The sequence below is a fragment of the Hyposmocoma kahamanoa genome, unplaced genomic scaffold (assembly GCF_003589595.1).
Source record: "Hyposmocoma kahamanoa isolate Upper Pololo Valley unplaced genomic scaffold, ASM358959v1 210, whole genome shotgun sequence".
In the NCBI taxonomy this organism is placed as follows: domain Eukaryota; kingdom Metazoa; phylum Arthropoda; class Insecta; order Lepidoptera; family Cosmopterigidae; genus Hyposmocoma; species Hyposmocoma kahamanoa.
In genome coordinates, this window is record NW_020653731.1 from 3410737 (window position 1) to 3432556 (window position 21820).

General features: G+C 36.7%; 3 protein-coding genes across 4 annotated transcripts in view; 1 reads left to right on the forward strand and 2 right to left on the reverse strand.

The window, feature by feature from the left end:
- Positions 1-827: 827 nt before the first annotated feature.
- Positions 828-14651, reverse strand: LOC113227407 (S-methyl-5'-thioadenosine phosphorylase-like). 2 transcript variants are annotated; one of them, XM_026460315.1, is made up of 9 exons: positions 13840-14473; positions 13426-13649; positions 10226-10401; positions 8680-8817; positions 5812-5991; positions 3821-3896; positions 2936-3022; positions 2135-2257; positions 828-962 (listed from the first exon to the last, which is right to left on the reverse strand). In XM_026460315.1, the coding sequence occupies exons 1-9, from the start codon at positions 14222-14224 to the stop codon at positions 927-929; spliced, it is 1425 nt and encodes a 474-aa protein (XP_026316100.1). In that variant the 5' UTR covers positions 14225-14473; the 3' UTR covers positions 828-926. The 2 variants fall into 2 exon arrangements, with proteins under 2 accessions (XP_026316100.1, XP_026316099.1); XM_026460314.1 differs by lacking the exons at positions 13426-13649; positions 13840-14473 and adding an exon at positions 14499-14651.
- Positions 14652-15013: 362 nt separating this feature from the next.
- LOC113227429 (heme oxygenase 2) lies at positions 15014-18350 on the forward strand. Its single transcript, XM_026460351.1, has 4 exons — positions 15014-15147; positions 15294-15426; positions 15993-16204; positions 17680-18350. Exons 1-4 carry the CDS (start codon positions 15048-15050, stop codon positions 17967-17969), a joined length of 735 nt encoding a protein of 244 aa, XP_026316136.1. The 5' UTR covers positions 15014-15047; the 3' UTR covers positions 17970-18350.
- A 2784-nt stretch (positions 18351-21134) lies between these two features.
- LOC113227343 overlaps positions 21135-21820 on the reverse strand; it is a 98881-nt gene continuing 98195 nt past the window's right edge. The window contains exon 65 of the mRNA XM_026460236.1: positions 21135-21397. Within this exon, the coding sequence (XP_026316021.1) occupies positions 21311-21397 (87 nt within the window). The 3' untranslated portion in view covers positions 21135-21310. The remainder of the gene's footprint in view (positions 21398-21820) is intronic.

Here is a 21820-nt window from a genome sequence, read left to right on the forward strand (position 1 = left end):
TATAAATAGTTTTATTTTATTAATATTAACAAATTGAGTACAAAATGTTGGTTATGTATATTTAATATTTATATAAGGGCTTACAAGTTTGGACTAAAAACTGATGTATAGACAGACAAATATCACAGATTTTGCATCAGTAGTAAGCAAGTTTTTTTGTCCTTTATGACTGGCTAAGGCATCTAACTAGCCTCTTTTGATGTTTCTTCAGTAATTGAATTTTCTGACATTTTTCCGTGACAAACTGTGATCATTTGCATCAGTAGTAACTTTTTTCGTCCTTTGGACCAGGCTGATGTGTCTAATTAGCCATACAGCCAGGTCTTAGAATTGTCAGATAGTAATTTTTCTTCAATAGTTTAAGAATCGATACAACCGCATATCAGTGAAAGTGTTGTCAATCCCTTTGGAAAAAATATATAGTAAAATTAAGGATATACACTGAGTGGTGTACGGTGTGAAAACACGACTCCTAAAAATGTTCATGATAGAAAAAATATCACAAACTTACCTCGAAATTTTACAAGAAAACCGCTATATTCAACTACTTACTTACTCTTACGTAGTTTACATATACCAATGATTTTTTATATTAAGTGAACTAAATAGAACACATATAGTATACGATATACATTTTTCAAATGACTTTAATTTCGATTGTCAAAAATTAAATTCTGAAATAAAGGCAGTGTCCCTGACGCTCACTCTGCGCAATAGAACCGATTCAGTACGGGAAAAATTTGAATTCACGCTGAGGTAGTATCAACTCTTAATTTCCTGACATTTGTTGGCAGGAAATCATCATTATATTTTTATATCAATATACATGTGTTGTTGACAGTAGATTTTATAATCTGCAACATGGCGACGGTCCAAAGCACCATCAGCCTTTAGTCGGTTATAATTTATAACTTGCACTATAAAGATTATTCTTTTAACATAATTGCTGAGGTAACCAGGTCCTGAAATGAGAAAATACACGATGAAAATAAATAGCCATATTCTTAACAGATATACCTATAGTTATAAATCCAAATGAGCATAACCTAACCTCCGGTTAAAAAACCGTCCTCAAAAGTGATTCATCCCCTAGTTTGCGACCCTTACAGGTGGAATATTTTCTTGAAATTTAAATGGGACCACATCTAAGGTACCTTCTTTCCATCAAAATTAGTTCACAAATGGCGAAGTTATCGCGTAACATACATATAAAAAAAACATACATATGAATTGAGATCCGACTACGCTAACGCAGAAGATACGGACTACGCTAATTAAGGTTTATTACGACAAATTACTTTTTAATACTATGTGGTAAATCCGTGAAGCACGAGTGAAACAACCGGAATGGCAGGATTTCGTATGTTTGGTATTCTGCTAAAAGTTAAGAATAGTTAAGGCTTGTCGGTGGCTAGCAATCGAGCTGCTACTTAACTGCTATTGCAATTTTTTTGGTATTTTTCTCTTCAATGGCGAGGCGATGGTGTCGTCTATTTGACAAAAAAAAAAATACATTTCATTGAAGACTAAATTGCAAAAATAATTGAAAAAATAAAAATTAAGATGTAATTTCCGTGGTATCGTTTTAAGCGCTTATTACACTACCCGATTTCAAGCGACCGTAACTCTATCTACATTAGGGAGGTGTAATTAGAGGCGTGAATAATAAGTAGGGTTGAATTAAGTAAAGTTGACTGAGTTAAAGTTAAGATTTTAGAATAAATAGGGATTAGATATTGCTGTTTGTATGTATATTGAGCTTTTAATACATAATTATTAGAAGTAATAAACCTTAATGCGAGGTTTTGGGTATCAGGTTATTGATTAGATAACAAAACACGCACTTGTGTTTTATTCCAAAAAATTGGAAGTGTTCTCGGAACTGAGAACGGAGAGTTCTGCAACTGCATGCTAAACGCGTAAAGCTGAAGGCAGTTCTGTGATATTGATATTGTCTCTCCAATTCAGTGTTGCTATTGATATCACGGTTTCTTCTAACAATTTGTGAAACTTATTATAGTATTGCCATTTAAACCATTTCTATACCACGTAAAATAACTATAATTAATCCCAGCGTGAAGAGTCAATAACTGTCTTCTTGAACTTTCTGAGTTACAGTGCACAATAAACTCACCTTATGCGCGTCTATATAACCGATGTCGTTGTCTGAAGCAAGGATCTGTACAGCGTCGATCACCACGTCGGCGGCTTTTTTTACGTTCTTAGCGAACATCGCTAGCACCTCGGTCACTGATACCTGATATTGAAAATAATTTGTTATTTTTGGACCCTAAAATGGTATAGTATTGATTTAGTATTGCCAGGGTTGGAAATTTGCTCTTAAAAATTCCGCAACATGGCGAACATATAGTTGACTCGCTTCAATTCACCAGTCAGGCGATTGTATTTTTAAATGAATACGTTACGTACCATTTTGACAACCGTGGCGGCTTACTAAATTAAGCCTTTATTTGTGGGGCAATATACCTACATACATATGCTTCTGTAATAAGTTTTCTATTAATGTTAAAAATCTATCATTTACGAAGTTTAAAACTAATATTGAGAACATAAAGAATTGTATGTAGTTTCTGTGTAGGTACTTGGATGATAAATTTCTAAGTACACGAAAAAAATCCCAGTTCCCTTTACTTATAACATTTGAAAAGAAATAAAAAGTGTAAAAAAAGAGTAACCTCTAGAGTTTCTTACTCGTTTTTCGTAATGGAATCAATTTGAAAAATTGTGTGTAAGTTATATTTTAATTTTTTTTACCTTTACACTTGCTTCCAATCAAAGTGCATCGGTGTTACAACCACATTTTTCTTATATTATTGAAATAAGAGGATTTTATAGTAGATGCTTGAACTTCAATTGCTTGTACAATTAACTTTTCGGCCTATATATGATATGTTTCAAAATAAAAAAGGCATACCGAAGTTTCATTGTCTCTCCAACAGTCGTAATCTGTGACGAGAGCAACTGCTGCATAACTTAGTCCTGCTTCTTTTGCTAACACCACCTGCCAACGCTTATTATTAATTATTTATTCCGTTTCAAATTAAAAAAAAAATGCAAGTTGATTTTCTACCTTATAACGGCGAACCTAGATTGATTGATTTACAGTCTTAACAGATGACTAGCTGCAGAGATCCTTGTGAAAGAGTTCGTCCAGGGAAATACTGCTACTTACCTATGTCTGCCGAGTCATAACCGGAATGCAGTAATGCTCACATTACTGCTTGGCGGCAGAAATAGGTAAGGTGGCAGTACTTCCTTGGACGAACTCTTTCACAAGAAGGTTTACTGCTACTGACTGTCTCATAAAAAAATCATTTTTTAAAGGGATCATGTTTATCGATCTAGTCAATTTCTCGACTTTGGATCTGGGGGTTTGGAACCGCGTATTTCATTCAAATCTCATCTGGGGGTCTACTCTCGATCTCCGTCTGAAACAATTACTGCCAAATAAGCAATACCTGACCAAATGAAAAGACGCATCATGCGAAATGGAGCTTCATACTTGATACTTGTCTTTTAATTTTGTCGAATATTACTTATTTGACAGTAATTGTTTCGGACGGATGTTGGACGGAGATCGAGAGTAGACCCCCAGATGAGATTTGAATGAAATACACGGTTAGTATAGACGCAAGCTAATGAGGACTGAGAAATCTACTGACTCGATCTGTAGCTCAATTGGTAGAGTGGTTGCTGTAGATTGGCTTACAAACGCACGTTCGAGTCCTGTCAGATCGAAGGAATTTTTCTTTGTGTTCGATCTTCATATTAATAATAATAACAAATTTTAAATAATTACCTCTGGCACAGTGGTCATGTTCACTAAGTGTCCGCCCCATTGTTTGTGCATCAAGCTTTCTGCGCGACTCGAAAATCTGAAATCGTGGATTTCGCAAGTGGGAAAAAAATATGTAAATTTGTAAACGTACCAATGGCGACCGGTTTTTTAAAATAACTCCCGTCAGTTTGTCTATGAAATTTAATCTCTTAATAATAGTCGTTATTAAGCGGAAATAAATAAATAATAAATAAATAAATAACGCACACACTCAACATAGCCCCGCACTAGGAAAACCCTGTGTCGCGGGTGCCATGGACACACATGTAGACAACCACAAATTACACCCAAACTCACGAGAGAAATAATTGTAGGCCATACAACTATTTCTCCCGGCCCGGGAATCGAACCTGGGACCTCTGCGTGGCAGTCGGGCATGGTATCCGTTCGGCTACGGAGGCAGTTAGAAAGTGCTACAACATTTGTTGCGTAGTACCTACCTTTGACATCGGCTTATATTCTTTAAATATCTACCGTTCACCGAAGATACTTATTTCAGCAGCAATTTTGGTTTTGAATTGTAGATGAGGGTGCTTGTGAAATTGCAGGCATATGGGACTTGTCAACTTACGTCTAAGGGTGAAGGCCAAGTGCCATAATATGGTAGCACCCTTGCGATCTTTGTGATTTAAAGGTCCGAGTGACACTGCAAACAAATGCAGCATTTCCCTGTTCATACTCTTTCAAAAGGAGCTTTACTGCATCTGGATGATTATCACAAATTACAGGTTTCTTATTAGGGTAGTTCTTTATTTTCCCGATGTTTCGGAAAGGTTACAGGCTCCATTGTCATGAATTGACTGGCCAACAAACATATCTGTCTACCCACTTTCGCTGTCGACGATTACCTTCATCTCCACAGACAATATCTGTGTTCATCTCGATTAGTTGTGGCATTACCATTGTCAGTCACTTTTTCCCGACAAACCACACTCACTATATCCACACTCGAAACTGAGGTCAAACCATTTTTTTATTGTCATTGTTGTAAGCACTAAGTGCCGGATTCCACGCACTAGATAGTTTAATTCCGTCTTCACGGTTAAACGTTTGGCGCTTTGTAATATCGATGGTTTCTCGTATCAAACGTGATACGTAGTGAAGTTCTGTCCGTAAGATGTTGTGCTATAGCTTGACTTCTGTGCGTTATTATTTTTAACCGCTCGGATATATGTCTTTCATACGGTCGAGATTGTCCGTTTGGTCTGACCAATCAGCGACCTCCATAACTGCAGTTTACTGTGTAGACACCCGGTGTTTGAAAAGGAAGGTGGTATTTTGGCGAACGCACCCGCTTGCCTATTTTATTTTAGCGGACAGTTTTTATGGAGAACTTCCTTAGTAACCTGCGTAGTAAAGAGTAGACAGATATATCTGTTCTTAAAGCTGCCATCTGCCGATGGCTGATCAACCTGTGACCATCGAGCTTGTAACCGTCTCGACATATCAGAATAACAAAAAGAAATCATCGTATCGTGGTAAGAAATTGCATAAATGAACGAATGAGATTTTTGTTTTACGGCTGACAGCATGTGATGGCGAACGATAAGGTTTTTATTCGCTGTTTTTCTTGTTTATTTTTTGTAAACTATTTTACTTGTGAATAAACAAATACATCTTTTTTATTATTATTATTAAATAAAAAAGATGTATTTATCTAAAACAATGGTTTACTAAGGGTGGTATACATAGTATGTAGTAGCAAAAGAGCTCCTTGTGAAAGAGTTTGTTCAGTGTACTGCCACCTTACCTATTTCTGACGCCAAGTAGTGTCGCGAGCATTACTGTGTTACTGTGTTGTCAACTTATGTGTCAGGATGACAGGCGCAGTGCCAGCGTCCCTCAGACCTTTGCAATATATAACCAGGCGTACGACTTGTTCATCCTGCTACTTGGCATCATAAAAAAAGAAACTGTATAATTCTAAAGCAAGTATAGTTGAAATATCTTACCTAGGTCCCTGTATGACAACTGCAGTACCCTTTTCATGGCAGGGATAGTTCCTCGCTCTGGCAGCCTGGTACATGGCCTGACGCGCTTTCTCGCAGAACGCGGGCCTCATGGGAAGGTGACAGACGCCACGAGGACCGCCCTCTGTGCGGTCGTAAAAGGTGCATTTTCGACCCCAAGTTCTAAAAAAAGATTTTACTGTATATTTCTGCCGCCAAGAAGTAATGTCGGCATTACTGTGTTCCGGTTTAGAAGGGTAAGGGTGCTGGTGAAATTATTGGCACATGGGATTTGTCAACTTAGTTTCAGGCGCAGTGACAGTGCCTCTCGGATCTTTGTGATTTAAACTTTAATATTCACCCGTAAGACAGATATGAGTAAAGCTGATTCACCTGAGAAGAATGAGTAAGAAACTAGTGGTTGCTCTTTGCAAATAAACATTTCGGCACATTTATCAGCCACAATATTTATGAACCGACTTCAAAAAGGAGAAGGTTCTCAATTCGACTGCATTTTTTTGTGTGTATATTACGCGATAACTCCCGTTTTTGAACCGAAAAATTTGTAAACCGATTTTGATGATTCTTTTTTTTTGTTGGTCGAGGGTGCCTCAGTATTGGTGCCTTTCAATTTGAAGAAAATATTCCACCTCTAAGGGTGGCAAACTGGGGGATTAACAGATTTCAATAAGACTTAGCAAACAGATGTAATTCCAATAAAAAAGCCGATAAGCAAATTTTTCAGATCGTTTTTTTAAATATAAAAGTTATTAAAAAAGTTCAAATACGATAGATCAAGACAACCTGAAGGAGTTAAACCGGTTGTATAAGGTAAAGTTATGGTAAAGCTGTCTAGTGCTGCCACGTTTACGTTACTGGCACCCTATAAGGTAAAAAAACGCAAATTACAGTGAAGTGCCAATAGTACAAATTAAAGTGACAATAATTGAGTTGTTCACTTATACATAATAGCATAGTTTTTTAGTCATATAATTGAGGCCACATGATGACATGACCCATATAACATACACCTTAAGGACTAATATATGACAATATAATAAACTAAATAACTAATCTACTCCAATTCCACTTGTCGGCGACGTGTGGCGCAATCTAGTATCAGGAAACCAGTCACGGAATCGCCGATATATAACACCCTTCAGCCAAAACTTTACACGAATTTCATCGCACTTACGCCGCGTGACCGCGTGCATCTAACTGTCATGGCAAAATACGCTCTATTTATTTAGTTTTACGTTTTAACTTAAATGACCGGCGACCGCGCGGGCCGCGCGGTTGTATTATTCCAAGGCATTTAAATGTTGTTGCCTAGTAAATAGAATTCAGATTTGCCATTAATGTACGTGAAAGCGTGGTAATTGGGCGGATGCCGCGCGGTGGTCGCGCGAAAACTGCCGAGGTACTGGCTAGAGTGAATAGGCATTTTTTAGGCAAACGCGTCCCATCGTCGCTCAACATCAGGTGAGATTGTGGCTAAGCGTGTACATTATATATTAAAAAAAGTACCTCGCTGAGTGAAGAAAAACTTTCATAGATTTCTCACAGATGGCGCTACGGCAAACATGTTAAAAATAAAAAACAAAGATGTGCAACAAGTACAAGGAAAAATGCGTGAGATCCGTTGGTTCGTTCCGTGGCTTAGTTGGCATGTCAAGGTTTGGTAGGATACGTTGGTTGGTGGAAGTGAATTTTTTCTTTGTACTCTATCTTTGTTTAATAATTACAACAAAAATATGTATAGTATTATTTATCTTACTCGTATTTTATACTATGGTAGTAGTGGAATGTCGTGTATGGACGTCACCACACTTATGTGGAATCGGCTTGAGTCGATCAGACGAAGCTTTCCATCCAACAAGAGCGACAAGACGCGTTTCGCTTCTGCTCGGACCGCGGGCTCGAAACGCACATCTTTTTATTGAACAGGAGTTACAGAACATGAGCTACAGAAGACATTTTTGAAGCATTAATAATCAGCTGTTTTTATTTTTATAGTAATTACCATTGCAGCTGCATACGTCACGCACGTCTGCTCACCGCGACGGTCATTAGGGATCTACACGGGACATGGGCCGCGTATCTTTAAACGAGCGAGTTAGCAATACATCTGTCTATGTAAATAATGTCGGCCCTCTGATTGGTCGATTGTGTATTCAACACTTTTAGTAGGTATATTATTCAGAGTTTTTAGATTAATATAATAAATAAACAAATAAATAATAAATAAATCAAACGTTTATTAATACAATGAACTTTACATTAACTGTGGATGATATCTCCTCTCCAGCTCTTCCATATCTATAAATGCACATTTAACATTTTTAACTTGTACATAATTTAGTGTTTCGTTTTTACATTCCAGACATCGTCGAAACAAACATTTCTTTTTTAATTTTCAATATTCTTAACTTCTAATTTTAAATTTAATGTGAATCTTAAAACGTATGTATCTGCGCGAGTGCGCGTGTGCGCGTGTTAACCTGTTGCCATAGATTAGCAAAGTAGTGTTTTTAAAGCAAGTGTTCAAATAGATCTTCCGTTTCCTCATACTACTTCAACTGGAGCCATCCTGATATAACTTTCTTGCAGTCTCTATAACTTTTAGCATATATTTCTAATTCCTTATTCATGAAATTGTACAAACGGGCCGATCGTTTGCTGAATTGTCTGTTTGCAAATGTTGTATTTACTTTAGGCACTTGTACCACAATGTCTTTCCTTCTCCTCTTCGAAATATTTAGATATAAATATTATAAATGTTTTGAATTATGAACGTTTCTGAAGTATAATCTATGGTATCTGATTTCTATTATTATTATTAATTACTAATAGATTATACAAGTCACATACCTGTCAATGAAGTCGTCGACAATGACTAGGTCTCCAGGGCGGTAGTCTTCGACTAGCGAGCCCGTGGCCGTGGTCGCCAGCACGTGTGTGCACCCTATTTCCTTTAACGCCCAGATGTTCGCACGATAGTTGATGTCACTGTTAATATAAACGATGGTCAAAAAGTGTTTTAACAGACATTTATTTAAAATGTAATTTGGAATAATATCAGTAGTTTTTATGATACTACGGGACGAATAAGTCGTACACCTGGTGGTAAGCGACATGTCTGTCCATAGCAGTTGCAGTTTGCAGTACCACTCAACGCTTTAACCGCAAAGGCCGAAGGGCACTGCGACTGAGCTCGTCACTTTGAGGTATAAGTAGACAAGTCCCAAGTGCCTGTAACTTCACCAGCACCCTTACCCGTGAAAATTAGAATCCAGTAATGCTCACATTACCGTTTGGCGGCAGAATTAGGGTAAGGTAGTAAGGGAAGTACTTCCCTGAACGAGCTCTTTCAAAAATAGAAAAGAATAATATATAAATTATTTATTGAAAAAATTGGGTCCTTTTGATATGGAATATTTTCAATGTGTTATAATGTACGGACAACAGACTACACATTTTTGTTCGAAAATCGCCTCCAGTGCAACGGAACAAGATACGTGATGTGCTGGCGTGTGCAGATCAATTGCCATGGTGATACGCTAATAGCAATAATAACTTATAGAAATAAAAACATCAAACATCAAAACAGCGAGAAATTCACGATGTGGATTTTAATTTCTTATTGAATCTTGGAATTATTGTATTTCCTCAATATCTTTTGGTAATTTGTTGTATGTTTGAGCTCCTCCGTACATTATGTTTTTATTTCCATAATCGTCCAAACTGACGATATTCTAGTGGTCGCTTAACTACATTTACACTCTGCTCTGCTTTGATAAACTGCATCTCTTTAAGCTAGTAAACTGACGGCAATTTAAGTTTATTTCGTTATTAATGTACGTATTCAGAAGTTTCGATAGATCGTTAATAGAAAATGGCGTCTTTTTTTGTGTTCACATAGCAAATATGCTCCACTAATAAAAAAATACTAACATCTGTCATAAATAATAATAGTAAATATCATAATATTACAAGTGTAATAATAATAACGCATACACTCAACATAGCCCCACACTAGGGAAACCCTGTGTCGCGAGTGCCATGGATACAAACATAGACAACCACAAATTCACGATGAAATAAACGTAGGTCATACAAATGTTTCTCCCGACCCGGGAATCGAACCTGGGACCTCTGTGTGGCAATTCGGCATGGTAACCGTTCGGCCACAGAGTCAGTTAGAGTATCATTAATAAATAGGTAATATGAAAGCTAAAGTATTGTAAATTTATGCGAATAAGTTCCTCTCAATTATTGTGGAGGAGGAGGATTGTAAAATACCACCTTTAGCCCACCTTTTACATCTTAAATTAATGTTTCTTTTGTATTTCTTTGGTACCATAATGAATATAATAACATTTAACTTTGAATTATTCCATTTAGATTTTTCTCTCACCTGGGCTGATACTGATGTTTCCTGCCATGTCGAGCGAGCAAAACACATGACACGCCCTTGATCCTGCCTTCAATTAGCACGTCAGAGGGTTTGCCAAAGGGCGTAGTCACTTCCCTCTCAATAGGATCCTCGAATAGTGCAGGATCATCGAAACCAGAGCCCCCGATGATACCAATCTGGTGAATGGTAGATATGTATTCACAAAGCAAGTTTGATTTGGTCAATCGACACGTCGGCGTGGCGGAATTTCAAAGAATTTATTTGTTTTGTTGTTACCATGTCAAGTCATGGCGACTCCGGTAGCACAACAGGTAGTGCCTCAGTGGCGGATTTGCAGTCTTGGCCGCCCTAGGCCCCAGGCCATGTAGTCAGTACCAGCCACCCCTTTGTCAGCACTCATCATATACCGGTAGACTACATAATGAATTTCACTGTCACTATGTGTATTGGTGGAAACCGCATGAAAATCCGTTCAGTTCAGTTTTTGAGTTTATCGCGATCTTACAGATAGACAGACGCGGTAGTGATAATATGTAGTGATTATACATTACATTATATAGATATGTAACATATCTATATTTTATACATAAAATGTACGAGTAATTTAGGAAGATTATTGTTATACGATGCGGTGCAGTGCGGCCCGCCATAGTGTGCGTGAGCCTTTATTATTTACGTATTTTGAGTTATTTCTTTTTATCATCCGTGAATTTTTTGTCACGATTGCCGTGTGTGACCGGGACGTTCTCCTCACGCGCAGCTAGCACGTCTTAGTAGCGGTCTAGTTGAGAGTCTGTGGCGAGGAGACACGCGGGGCACGTGAGTTGCCCTATAAGTCGGTGGCTATGTCCGGACATTGTCGCAGGATACTGCCACTTGGCATCTCCGGCACTAGCCCGGGGAGCTAGACATCTTCCGGTCCCTCCGGCCGGGTAGGAATTTGGGAGCTGTAGAGACGCCGTTCATTCGGCGTCGGGGAGTGAGCGTGACTTACAGCTCCGCCACCAATGAGGAGATTTGGTAGTCGGCTTCGAGTCGGCGGCTCAGCGGTAGCAACCGTTAGTCGTGCGGAGCGCGACGGGAAGTGAGCGTGCCTACAATAAAATAATCTGGAAAATAGGGACAGTGCTGTACGTGGACCCGGGGCGGGCGGCTCACCTAATGTACTAGCCTTATGAGAACCGGATGAAGTACGTGCAAACGTGCTGATCCGGGGTTAAGACTTGACTTAGATGGTCCCTGTGCGAGCTCGCATAACCAAGAGGTTGATAGGGAGCGGCACTATAAACAAAACTTATGTAGAATGATACGGGACTGCCCGCCCATAAAATCTAGCCGCCCTAAGCCCGGGCCAGTAGGCCTTAGAGCAAATCCGCCAATAAGTACACTGGGCAATATGTCTCAGGTTGGATTCTCAGAAGGGCTAATTTAGTGTCTACGAGTATAATGCTAAATTATTACGCACGTTAGTATAAGGCCAATCTCTCGGTGTTTAGAATAAAATTCATAGATGAACTTTCTTGTGATACACAGTGATAATTGACGCGTAAGAGAGTGACCATACTTACCGACACGGTACCTGCTTCAGTCGATCTGAAAAAGCTTTGTGTCCATATAATAAAGTGAAAAGGGCGCCAGACCAATCACCTGGTTTCAAAGTCAAAGTCAAAGATTATTTATTCCATAGGTAAAATAAATTTACACTTGAAATCGTCACATTTAAGCTACTGCTCGTTCACTACGCTGACCTCCCTGAGAAGAACGAGCAAGAAACTCTAGGGATTGCTCTTTTCAAATAAACTTAAATGCTATGGAATACACTTTGAATCAAATTTGTGTGGATTCTGGAGCAATGTCGTCTTTCCATACATCTTTATCTAACACGTAGTCTTCAATTTTGTAATATGATTTTTCGATCAAAATCTTTTTAATGTAGTTTTTAAATTATTAATACAAAGATCGAACACTCAGAAAAAATTCTTTCGATCCGGTCGGATTCGAACCGACGTCTTCTTGCATACCGTGCCAGACGCTATATCAACTAAGCCACGGAACGAACCAACGGACCTCACGAATTTTTCTATGTGTTTAGTTTTTAAACTTAGGAAATGATAAACTTAATATATGCTCCGGAATCTTATTGTAAAAACGTATACAGTTCCCCATAAAAGAGTTGTTTACCTTGGTTAAACGAAATCGTGGTACCATGAGTTTGGACTTAGCTCTAAGGTTAATATTATGGATATCTTCTTTCTTATTGAAATTATGTATATTTTTACGAGTATATAAAATATTTGAGTAAATGTACTGTGATGCCACGGTCATGATACCAGTCTCCTTAAACTTTTCTCTGAGAGAAACCCGAGAGCCTAGACGGAATATGGTTTGAATATCTGCCGCTTTACCCCACATGAGAATCCAAAGTAAGGAATTCCCTATAGTATGAGTGCCAAAGCAGCGGAATCTTTACTGTCTGGCACTGCCCAGACCACCCAGAGTCAATTTACAAAAGGTCATTTCCCTACTACCCTACCAGGAACAGGACTTTCTCATCCAATGCCCACAGTGCATATCGTTTAGGCCACTGAGGATGTTAATAATAAAAATATACATACAGTCAAGTCAGTCAAATTTTATCAGGCACGACAAGGCTATACAAAAAAAATGCACAAAAATTAACAATGATTTCTATTTATTAAAATATTGCATTATATACAAAGCTGTATTGCATACAGTAACTAATAAAAAATTGTAGTAAACTATAACAAACTGGTGAGTTTTCCACATTTATTCAAATATCTCATAAATGCACTCCACCTTACCAGATAAGGTGAGCCCATTAATCTGATTAGAAGATTATTCAGGATAGTACCAATTAAACAAGAACCACCCAAATCATTATAAATCCAATAAATAAAGTAGAGACATGTCTCCATACACATCCATGTTCAAGAGTTCATCTATAACTGGTTTACACATAATTTTTTATAACTAATATTATTTGAGTTCCATATTCAATACTTGACCATTATCTACAGACTACCATATTTTTAAAAACGTTAATTCTCTAAACCTTGTTGAAATTTAACTTCTTTCGCAGTTTCATGTGCCTTTTGGAGATTTTGTGCAATTTCAAAATATCTTTTTGACTCTTCCATATCTCGTTCCACTCCATCTCCTTTTTTGTACATCATGCTAACATTGGCACAAGCATACATGTTCCCAAGTTCGCAAGCTTTTTTCGCAAATTGAAATGCCTGTTTCATATCAGATTTTATAAGGAATTCTATATTTTTGTTCTTCTCCGGATTGTGCGGGTTGAATTCCTTTGGATTTTTCGGTACGCCAGTGAGATACATTCCGCACAAGTAATGGCATGCCATTTCTTCATTCTTATCGCATGCTTTTTTTAGTAAATTATAACCTATAAAAAAAGAATAAGTTGCAGTCTAGTCCAAAATGTGAAATTCTATTGCACATACGGTTTAAATTATAATAGTAAGCGTATTTTCTTTAACTGTTTCTTTTTATCTTTCTAACATTTTATCAGCCAATGCTTTAAAAGGTTATCTTGACTATAAAATTGCGGTTATGAAACCAAAATGCCAACATACCTTTGTAAACGTCTCGTTTTATATTGAGGCTAGGTCCAGTAGAGGTGAGGAGCAAACCAGCATGCATACAGGCCGTGGGATCACCAAGTTCACAGCCTTTTTCGAAGTATGTAAACGCACCATTTGGGTCAGGCTTGTCCTTCCCGCGCCCAATCAAAACGTAGTTTCCGTACTTCAGACACGACTTTCCGTAGTTATAATCGTCACAATTACTCTTAAAGACCTTTCCCGCCTTATCAAAATCTTTTTTTATTGCCTCCAAATAGTCACCTAACAGGTGACATACTTCTGGCTTTTTCTCTTTATAACACCCAAAACGATATTCTATACCCAGGTTCTCGATGTACTCTTTCACTTCTTCTTCACGTTTTAAGTCATAAGCCATTGTTATTTACAATTTTAATACAATAATTAGCTCCGAGTTAGGTTAGATAACAGCATGAAAATGTCATTGTCAAATTGATAACTTATCAGTGTGAATGTAAACAATAGTCAATTAGTAACTTTTTATTGCTACATTACTGTATACCTCATATAATTACGCATATAATGGATTCCATATATCTTTATGAATAGAACAAGTGTTATGTTAACTTTTAAATAAATCGAGATAATCAAGTTGTGTCTAATTAGACGGCACAAGAGAAAATACGAAATACCTTAATCTTGCGTGTGTCGCTCATTTTCCAAGAATCAATGGATGGAAAAGCACTATAGAAATTATGAATAGTTTTCGTCCGTTGCGCCTGTCGCTAACATACAAATACAGAAAATATTAAATTATATCCGGAAACGGGCACTACCGACCGGCCGCGATCTGCAATACTATGCCACAGACTATATACGTTGACAGAAAATTTCTACGTTTCGTTATTTAACCGTATTATTTTTACTAATTAAATCAGTTTAACATATCAAATCAATATTCTTACTGTGTAAGCATATCTAAAAGAGCATTATATTACTTAAAAAATATAATAACATTGCAATTTGAATAATATTACGTATGCTCATTGCATTTTAGATTTTCAATATGTTTCATACAAACAAAATGATGCAGATCTTGCGTTTTGTTTGTAGGTATCACATAATTAAAAAACAGATGAGCTGTCAGTTAGGATTACAAACACATTACAAAACAGCTGATTGAACAGTCGAGCATTATAAAATATATTGGATTGAATTTCGTTCATTAAAAATTTATAAACATGTCGGAAAATGAAGATTTGTTTACAACACGCATGAGGAAAGCCACACGGAAGATTCACTCAGTGAGCGACGCCTTGGTAAATGCGAAATTTGCTATTTGTGAGTATAACTTTGATTCCTTTGTGTTGTTCTTATTGCATTATTTTAGAGCGTTGTACTTGACGGTTAAACGTACATTATTCTTTTCTGGACCTTAGAGCTCAGGTAATATTGGTCTATTTGTTATAATTCATGTTCCATTTCAGCGCTCAGAGACGAAACGGTTTGGGGTGGAGGATTGTTCGTGTTCTATCACATTTTTGCGTTCTTAGAAGATGCTAAAGAGAGACTCAATATGCCTGATTTGAACAAACTTTTTGTGCACAGGATACTTCACAGGTGCATGTTTTTAAAAAAAATCAACGTTTGATGCAAACCTGTATGGATGTGTATAGATAGATGAAAACAGGAAATAGTATTAAATCAGTACCTCATATACTTACCATACGTTTACATACACTTCACACACCTGTCCCATATGCATACATAGAGATTGCAGCCATAAAATTGATGAGAATGGTATGGCACAGTGCAATGGACTGGCCTCCACATCTCAATGTTTAGATGCTTATTATGTGTGTGGTGAGTGCAGTCCTACTCGTACCACTGAAGCTTCTCTAGTAATAATAATAATCGTAATAGCCTTTATTGCTGATACATTTCTCAAATGTAAAACAATATAATTCATTAATTGAAAAATAAAAAATACAGTACATTTAATTAATAAAAAATGTAAAAAATAACTATTTTTAATAGTTAACACTAAAAATAAAAATAATAGACAAATTTCCAATTGAAAATGAATACTTTATTTAAGTACACAATACAATCTTATTCAAAGTAAAGTTGTATGAGAACATAGAATTTTAAAATATTGAAGATATTACTTCATTTTCTCCATACAGAAAGAAAGCATTTGAAGAGGATCTAAGACACTATCTGGGTGAAAACTGGAGAAACTTCCAAAAGTCACAAGCACTAGAAAACTATATTGATCATTTGGAATATTTGGAGAAGGAAAACCCATTGTTATTGATGGCATATGTGTATCATTTGTACTTGGGCTTGCTGAGTGGTGGACAAATTCTAGCTAAGAAGAGGAACGTATTTGGTGAAAGTATGTATATCTTTTTTCTATTTAGACTTTTAACACTAAATTCTTGTTTCAAAGTTTGTGATGTAATTTAAATGTCAGTTTACTAAATTCCACAGGTGTCTGATGTCTTGAAAAGAATGAGTCTTCAAAAGACATCAGACAGGTCCAGCTTAACATCTTCCTTTGCTTAGAGGAGCTGTGTATAGATTGATGATGTTTAAGAATTACACAACAGGCTAACATGTGAGAACTGGTTCTCAAGTTATATCTGATTTAGGAACCGGTCTCCGGTCAGCTCCATCCATACTGATAGCTGACTGTCTCCAGCAATTTGGATTGGAACAGACCTGTCGTCCAATTTGTATATTCGGCAGATACGTTGAATCCATGGCCAATGAATGGAAATGAATCCATGCAGTAAGGAAGCTTGGGATTCTTTCCAGGGTGAGGCGTTATTTCACACCGGGACTGTTGCTTCAGATGTACCAAGCACAAATCCGTTCATACATGGACTACTGCTGCCACCTTTAGGATGGCTCTGCTACATACCAATTGGCCACCTTGAATTCAATTGACAACCGTGCCAAGAAGCTTATAGGTGACTCGGAATTAGTGGAAGCGAAACTGCAGAGCCTTGAATACCGCCGTAAAGTTGCCAGCTTATCGGTACTTTACAGGATATATCACGGAGAGTTTATAATGGAATTACACGATTTAATTCCGCTTTCCCCTTTCCATCACTGGGGGACTAGGCGTAGACTAGGGTTCCACGTCTATGTTGTAGATATTCCAAAGATTCGCATGAAACGTTACGCTTCCACATTTATATGGCGAACGGCTACGGAATGGAATACCCTGCCTGAACGTTATAACTTGGGCCTTTTCATGACGAAAGTGAATAGACATTCATCCATCGTCGACCTTATCGTCACTTTCCATCAGGTGAGATGGAGGTCAAATACGAACTTACGTTTTATAAAAAGATATAAGTTTTATCTTAGAAAAGTCATTTTCTGGCGTCGCCCTTTTCACATACACAATATGGATGCGTGCGCGTGCGTACGATCGGCGCGCCGATTGCATTTGTCCGCTGCGGCAGCGTGAGTATAAACGCGGCAGCGGCGGCCGGTCGGCGCGGCGCTCATGTCTACTCGCAACATATTTAAGTGGGGCTGCAGTGAGTTTTAGTTCATCCATCATTTTCTAAGCTGCGTCCCTTTCTGCTGTCACTAAAAGTTATATGAAGTGGATTGAATATTACAATGTTTTACTACCATGATATTAAATTCTTTTTGTGAACAAGGTTCGAACCAGCGTCCTCCGCACGACACGGTTCGTCACGGTATTCTGAGAACGCTAGTTCGAATACGGCCGGATCGAGCGAATTTTTCTTAGTGTACGATCTTTGTATTAAAAATTGTGACTTTTAAGTTATTTGAAAAATATTTATAATGTATCTGTGTCAGTTTTATGAACTCTTGACATCTTGATTTTAGGGCAACCCCAAGACGCCTATGTCGATAAAGTGACAGACTTTAGTCACATAGACATCAGTCAACTAAAAAAAGATTTTCGAGCAGCCATGAACGAAATAGCCGAAAAAATGACACCAGAAGAACAAAAAGCATTCATTGAAGAGAGCAATCAGGTGTTTCTTATGAACAATTTGATTGTGAATTCTGTTGGTGGACAAAGCCAAGTTATGTGGAATATGTTTTATAAAGTGTCCGCATTATTCTTGGTCTTTGTGGGCGCTGTATTAGCTTTTAAAATGCATATTAAGTGAATTAAGTATGCTGAATAGTGGCCCAATAGTTAAAGAAAAAATCCTGTACCTCTGCTTGATTATTAAAAATACACATGTCGGCACATTTACCAGAAGAAAATAATAGGAATATAAAACAGTAACTTTTATATTTAAAGAAATAACAATTGGACATAAAGTATCCATTAAATGAACATATTTTAACATCGAATTAGTTATAGCCTTCTTAAACCTTTATTGAAAAAATCAAATTGAAACAATTTTTTTTTACATTTTGTGACAAAGTTGAAAATTAAAAAATTGTAACAATCAATGTTAAACTGTGTTATCAAAGTGTGATAAATAAAAACTTTTTCAAGTAAAGTTTGCAGAATTTACAAGAACGCAAAGTCAAGTTCGAACCACTCGACAATTATGTATAGTAGGAAATTAAACAAATTAATGAATAAAAAATGTAAAATAACTCATTGGAAGTTAAGAAATTGAAACAGAGAATAATAGGTTTCGAAATAAATATAGGATTTGACTCTGAAAGTCAGTCTGAGTTTAAATGGTTTAGGTGTAGTCGTATTTGGACCTTCGCAATGTTGTGTTTAATAGAACTTTATTCACTAATAACATTGTTAAAATTTTATATTGAAATATATTATTATTAGCACCATTGAAGGGTTTTCGCATTTTGATTGCTTATATTACTCATAATAGTAGAATGACGTGTCGCATAGAACTTGTGTAAAAGCAACACTTAGAATAAAAATTAATTTTATCTAGGCAGTAACAAAGATCAATATTTCCTTTCATACAAATTATTCACAATACTTAAATTAAAATTAAAATTCAATAATTTTTGGTCAAAGTTTCTAATTTAGAAAGATGTAACAAATTCTGGATTGTTAATTTAATTTAAACTTTACTCAGTAGCTATATTGTTGATAGTTCAATACCTTTATTGCAAGTTACGACGCTTTGATTTTATATAAAAATTTTATTCAACGTGCGGCCAGTAGCTGGACTACGACCAACGATTGATTAACACCTGAATCAATTCGATAAACAGAAAATTGAAAATTTAAATTAAATAAGGCTTACCGATGGTATACGGGTAAATATTTTTGGTGCAGCTAACATTTTTGCACTCTAAAACAGCGCAATAAGGCATTTTTCTGCGAGTTTAGAGAATTTGCGTGAAAGAATGACACAACTAAGTATAGTGTATCATCTATGGACAAAAACCATACAAAGCGAAAATGGCGGACTGAGTACTCAAGTACTTCTTTCGAGACCTAATGTTGACACGCGTCAGACGGTAACTAGCCACTTCTATTGTATTTATTGTTCTGTGATTAGCCTTATTTTACTTGTATATTAAAAAAGTGTTCCATACAAAATTACTTATACCAAAATGTTAGTAACCGCTGATTTCTTTGATAGGGCTTCCGCAGTTGAAGTTGTGTTATTTCATGCATTAAACATGACCATAGGTTAGCTCATTGAATTTGTTGAAACGTTATAGCGATTTCTTCGATTGTTGTGCTTCTAATAAAAAATTGATTTGTTCTAACATTACAAAATGTTAGATTAAATTTTGTGGTACCAAAATAAGTTACTATAAATACTTAATAGACTGTAGGTGTTAATAGACTGATTAATAAAATTTGTTTTTCTTTTCTTGCTCGTTTTCTTTACGATCTTTTTGCCTTTATGTCTTTAATGATGTTTTTGTAACCTAAAGCTATACAGCCAGTTTGAATCGGGGCCCAACCGCGAATACCTCTCCCCTCTAATTCGGGATCATCCAGCACCCGCAATGCAAATCGATAAGGTGCGAGATCGTTGCATTCACACATACCTTGAATTGGTGACACGACTACTTGCATGGAGCAAACGATCCGTATCAAACAGCAGCGCTTTATTTCCCCCGGTAACTCTCGCTTCACTAGGAGACCGGTGGGAAACGGGACGTAGTTGGATTGATGAATTCACTTTAACCCATTTGGAAGGCCTTAAGACATCTCGGTAAGTTAGTTGAAAGTTGTAGTTAGTTGGGGTGAGTTGACACACAATCGCGAACGTAGAAAAATGTAGAGTTATTGAAAGTTAAAAATACACGGTTATAATGAAGTTAATGTGATCAATCACGATTGTGTAATAACGTCAATTAAAAATACATTGAACCAATGCATTGAACTAAATAAAATGGCTCCGCCCAATGCATGCCGCAAGCGCAGCACAAAAAAGGCCTTGTGCAGTCGAGAGCACGTCAAGCTTGACATTTTGTACTTTGGACCGTTGTTATCGGAAGCGGCACAGAGTTGAATTTAAATCTTAAGTGTCAAGCTTGACGTGCTCTTGACCACAGGGTCAAGCGAAACACAATCAAGCTAAACTGTTCATGAACATGTAACAGCGTTTAGCGTAAAATGAAATATTAAAATATGAGGAGTACGGGGCACTTGCGTTTCGCTATATCGTCGCATTAGAGTGAAAACTACGATACGCTTGTTACCTAGCTGTAAATTTTCCGAAAATAAAATAAAAATAAAATGCGTATTCACATAGTTCGTTTTTTACTGATTTTTGTTGAAGAAAAAGTTAAACTTCTTGCTGAAATGTATTATTAAAGTAATATAGTACATATATGAAAGAGGTACAATTTAACCAATTAAAATGCCGACTACTAACATTTTTTTTTTTAATATATAATAGACACACGCTTGGCCACAATCTCACCTGATGTTAAGCGACGATGTGACCGACGATGGGACGCGTTTGCCTAAAAAATGCCTATTCACTCTAGCCTTGAATAGCCCCAAATTGTACTATACTATACTAATTATACTATTGTACATTGTTGCGTTGATTACATTTTACACGTTTTCACCTTCGCCTTCGTCCTGAAAAATTACATAGAAATCACATACGAGGCATTCACTCTAAGACGGCGATATAGATCTAAAAAAATGAGGTATTATAAAATTAAAGTAACTACGGGCTTTACAGTGCGGTTTCCAAGTGCTTTCTGTGAAGTTACTGCTTTTCTATACAGAAGTATCAAAAGCGTACTGAGAAAATTCAATGATTTACACACATTAGACATTTTATATTGAATCAATGTAACCACTATGGCAAGAAAAGTACTGACTTTTTTGTGTGCGCTATTATTTAAATACTCTCCATGAAAGGGTTAAGAAAGTAACGGTTCTAGTAAAATAAAAAAAAACATGGGAGAATAAAAAACAATCTATTGTTATTTAAAATACTTATATCTAGGTATGTATTGTAGCCGTCTTTTATGTTACTATAATATTTACATAGTTGTATTCTACATTTAAAAACTTAGTTAATAAATAATGTAAAAGAAATTATCTAAAAGAAGGCAGCGTGGGAGGGTCCATCGCTATGTCGATTAGGTCTTCAATATCGTCCGGCGTCCAGAATGCCAGTTCCATCTGCAAATTGAGAATTTGATTTTTAAGTAACGTTTCAATATCTCAATGTCTCTCGGCAAACATCGGATTTCCGAATGCACACGAACATTAATTTCCACGCCCATTAATTACATTTAAAATCTATAATAATTTTAATCTTGAACAACGTACTTTATTATTGTTTTTGTTTTGATTTCCGTGTGAACTATATAGAGCTGCAAAACTATTTCCCTATTTCAATAATTTCCCTATTTTATCGGATCTAAACCGCGTATATTCGTTTTTTCAAAAATAAACCAAGGTTTCGGGTCCTCAACAGGTTTAATGGTCACGGCTGACTGAGATGGTAGCGTTCAACTAGTTATGTCTAATATTAATGCAAACCATCTATTTTTCATTATAGATACAATAGTCGTTGCATAATGACGGTTCTTAAATTCGAGT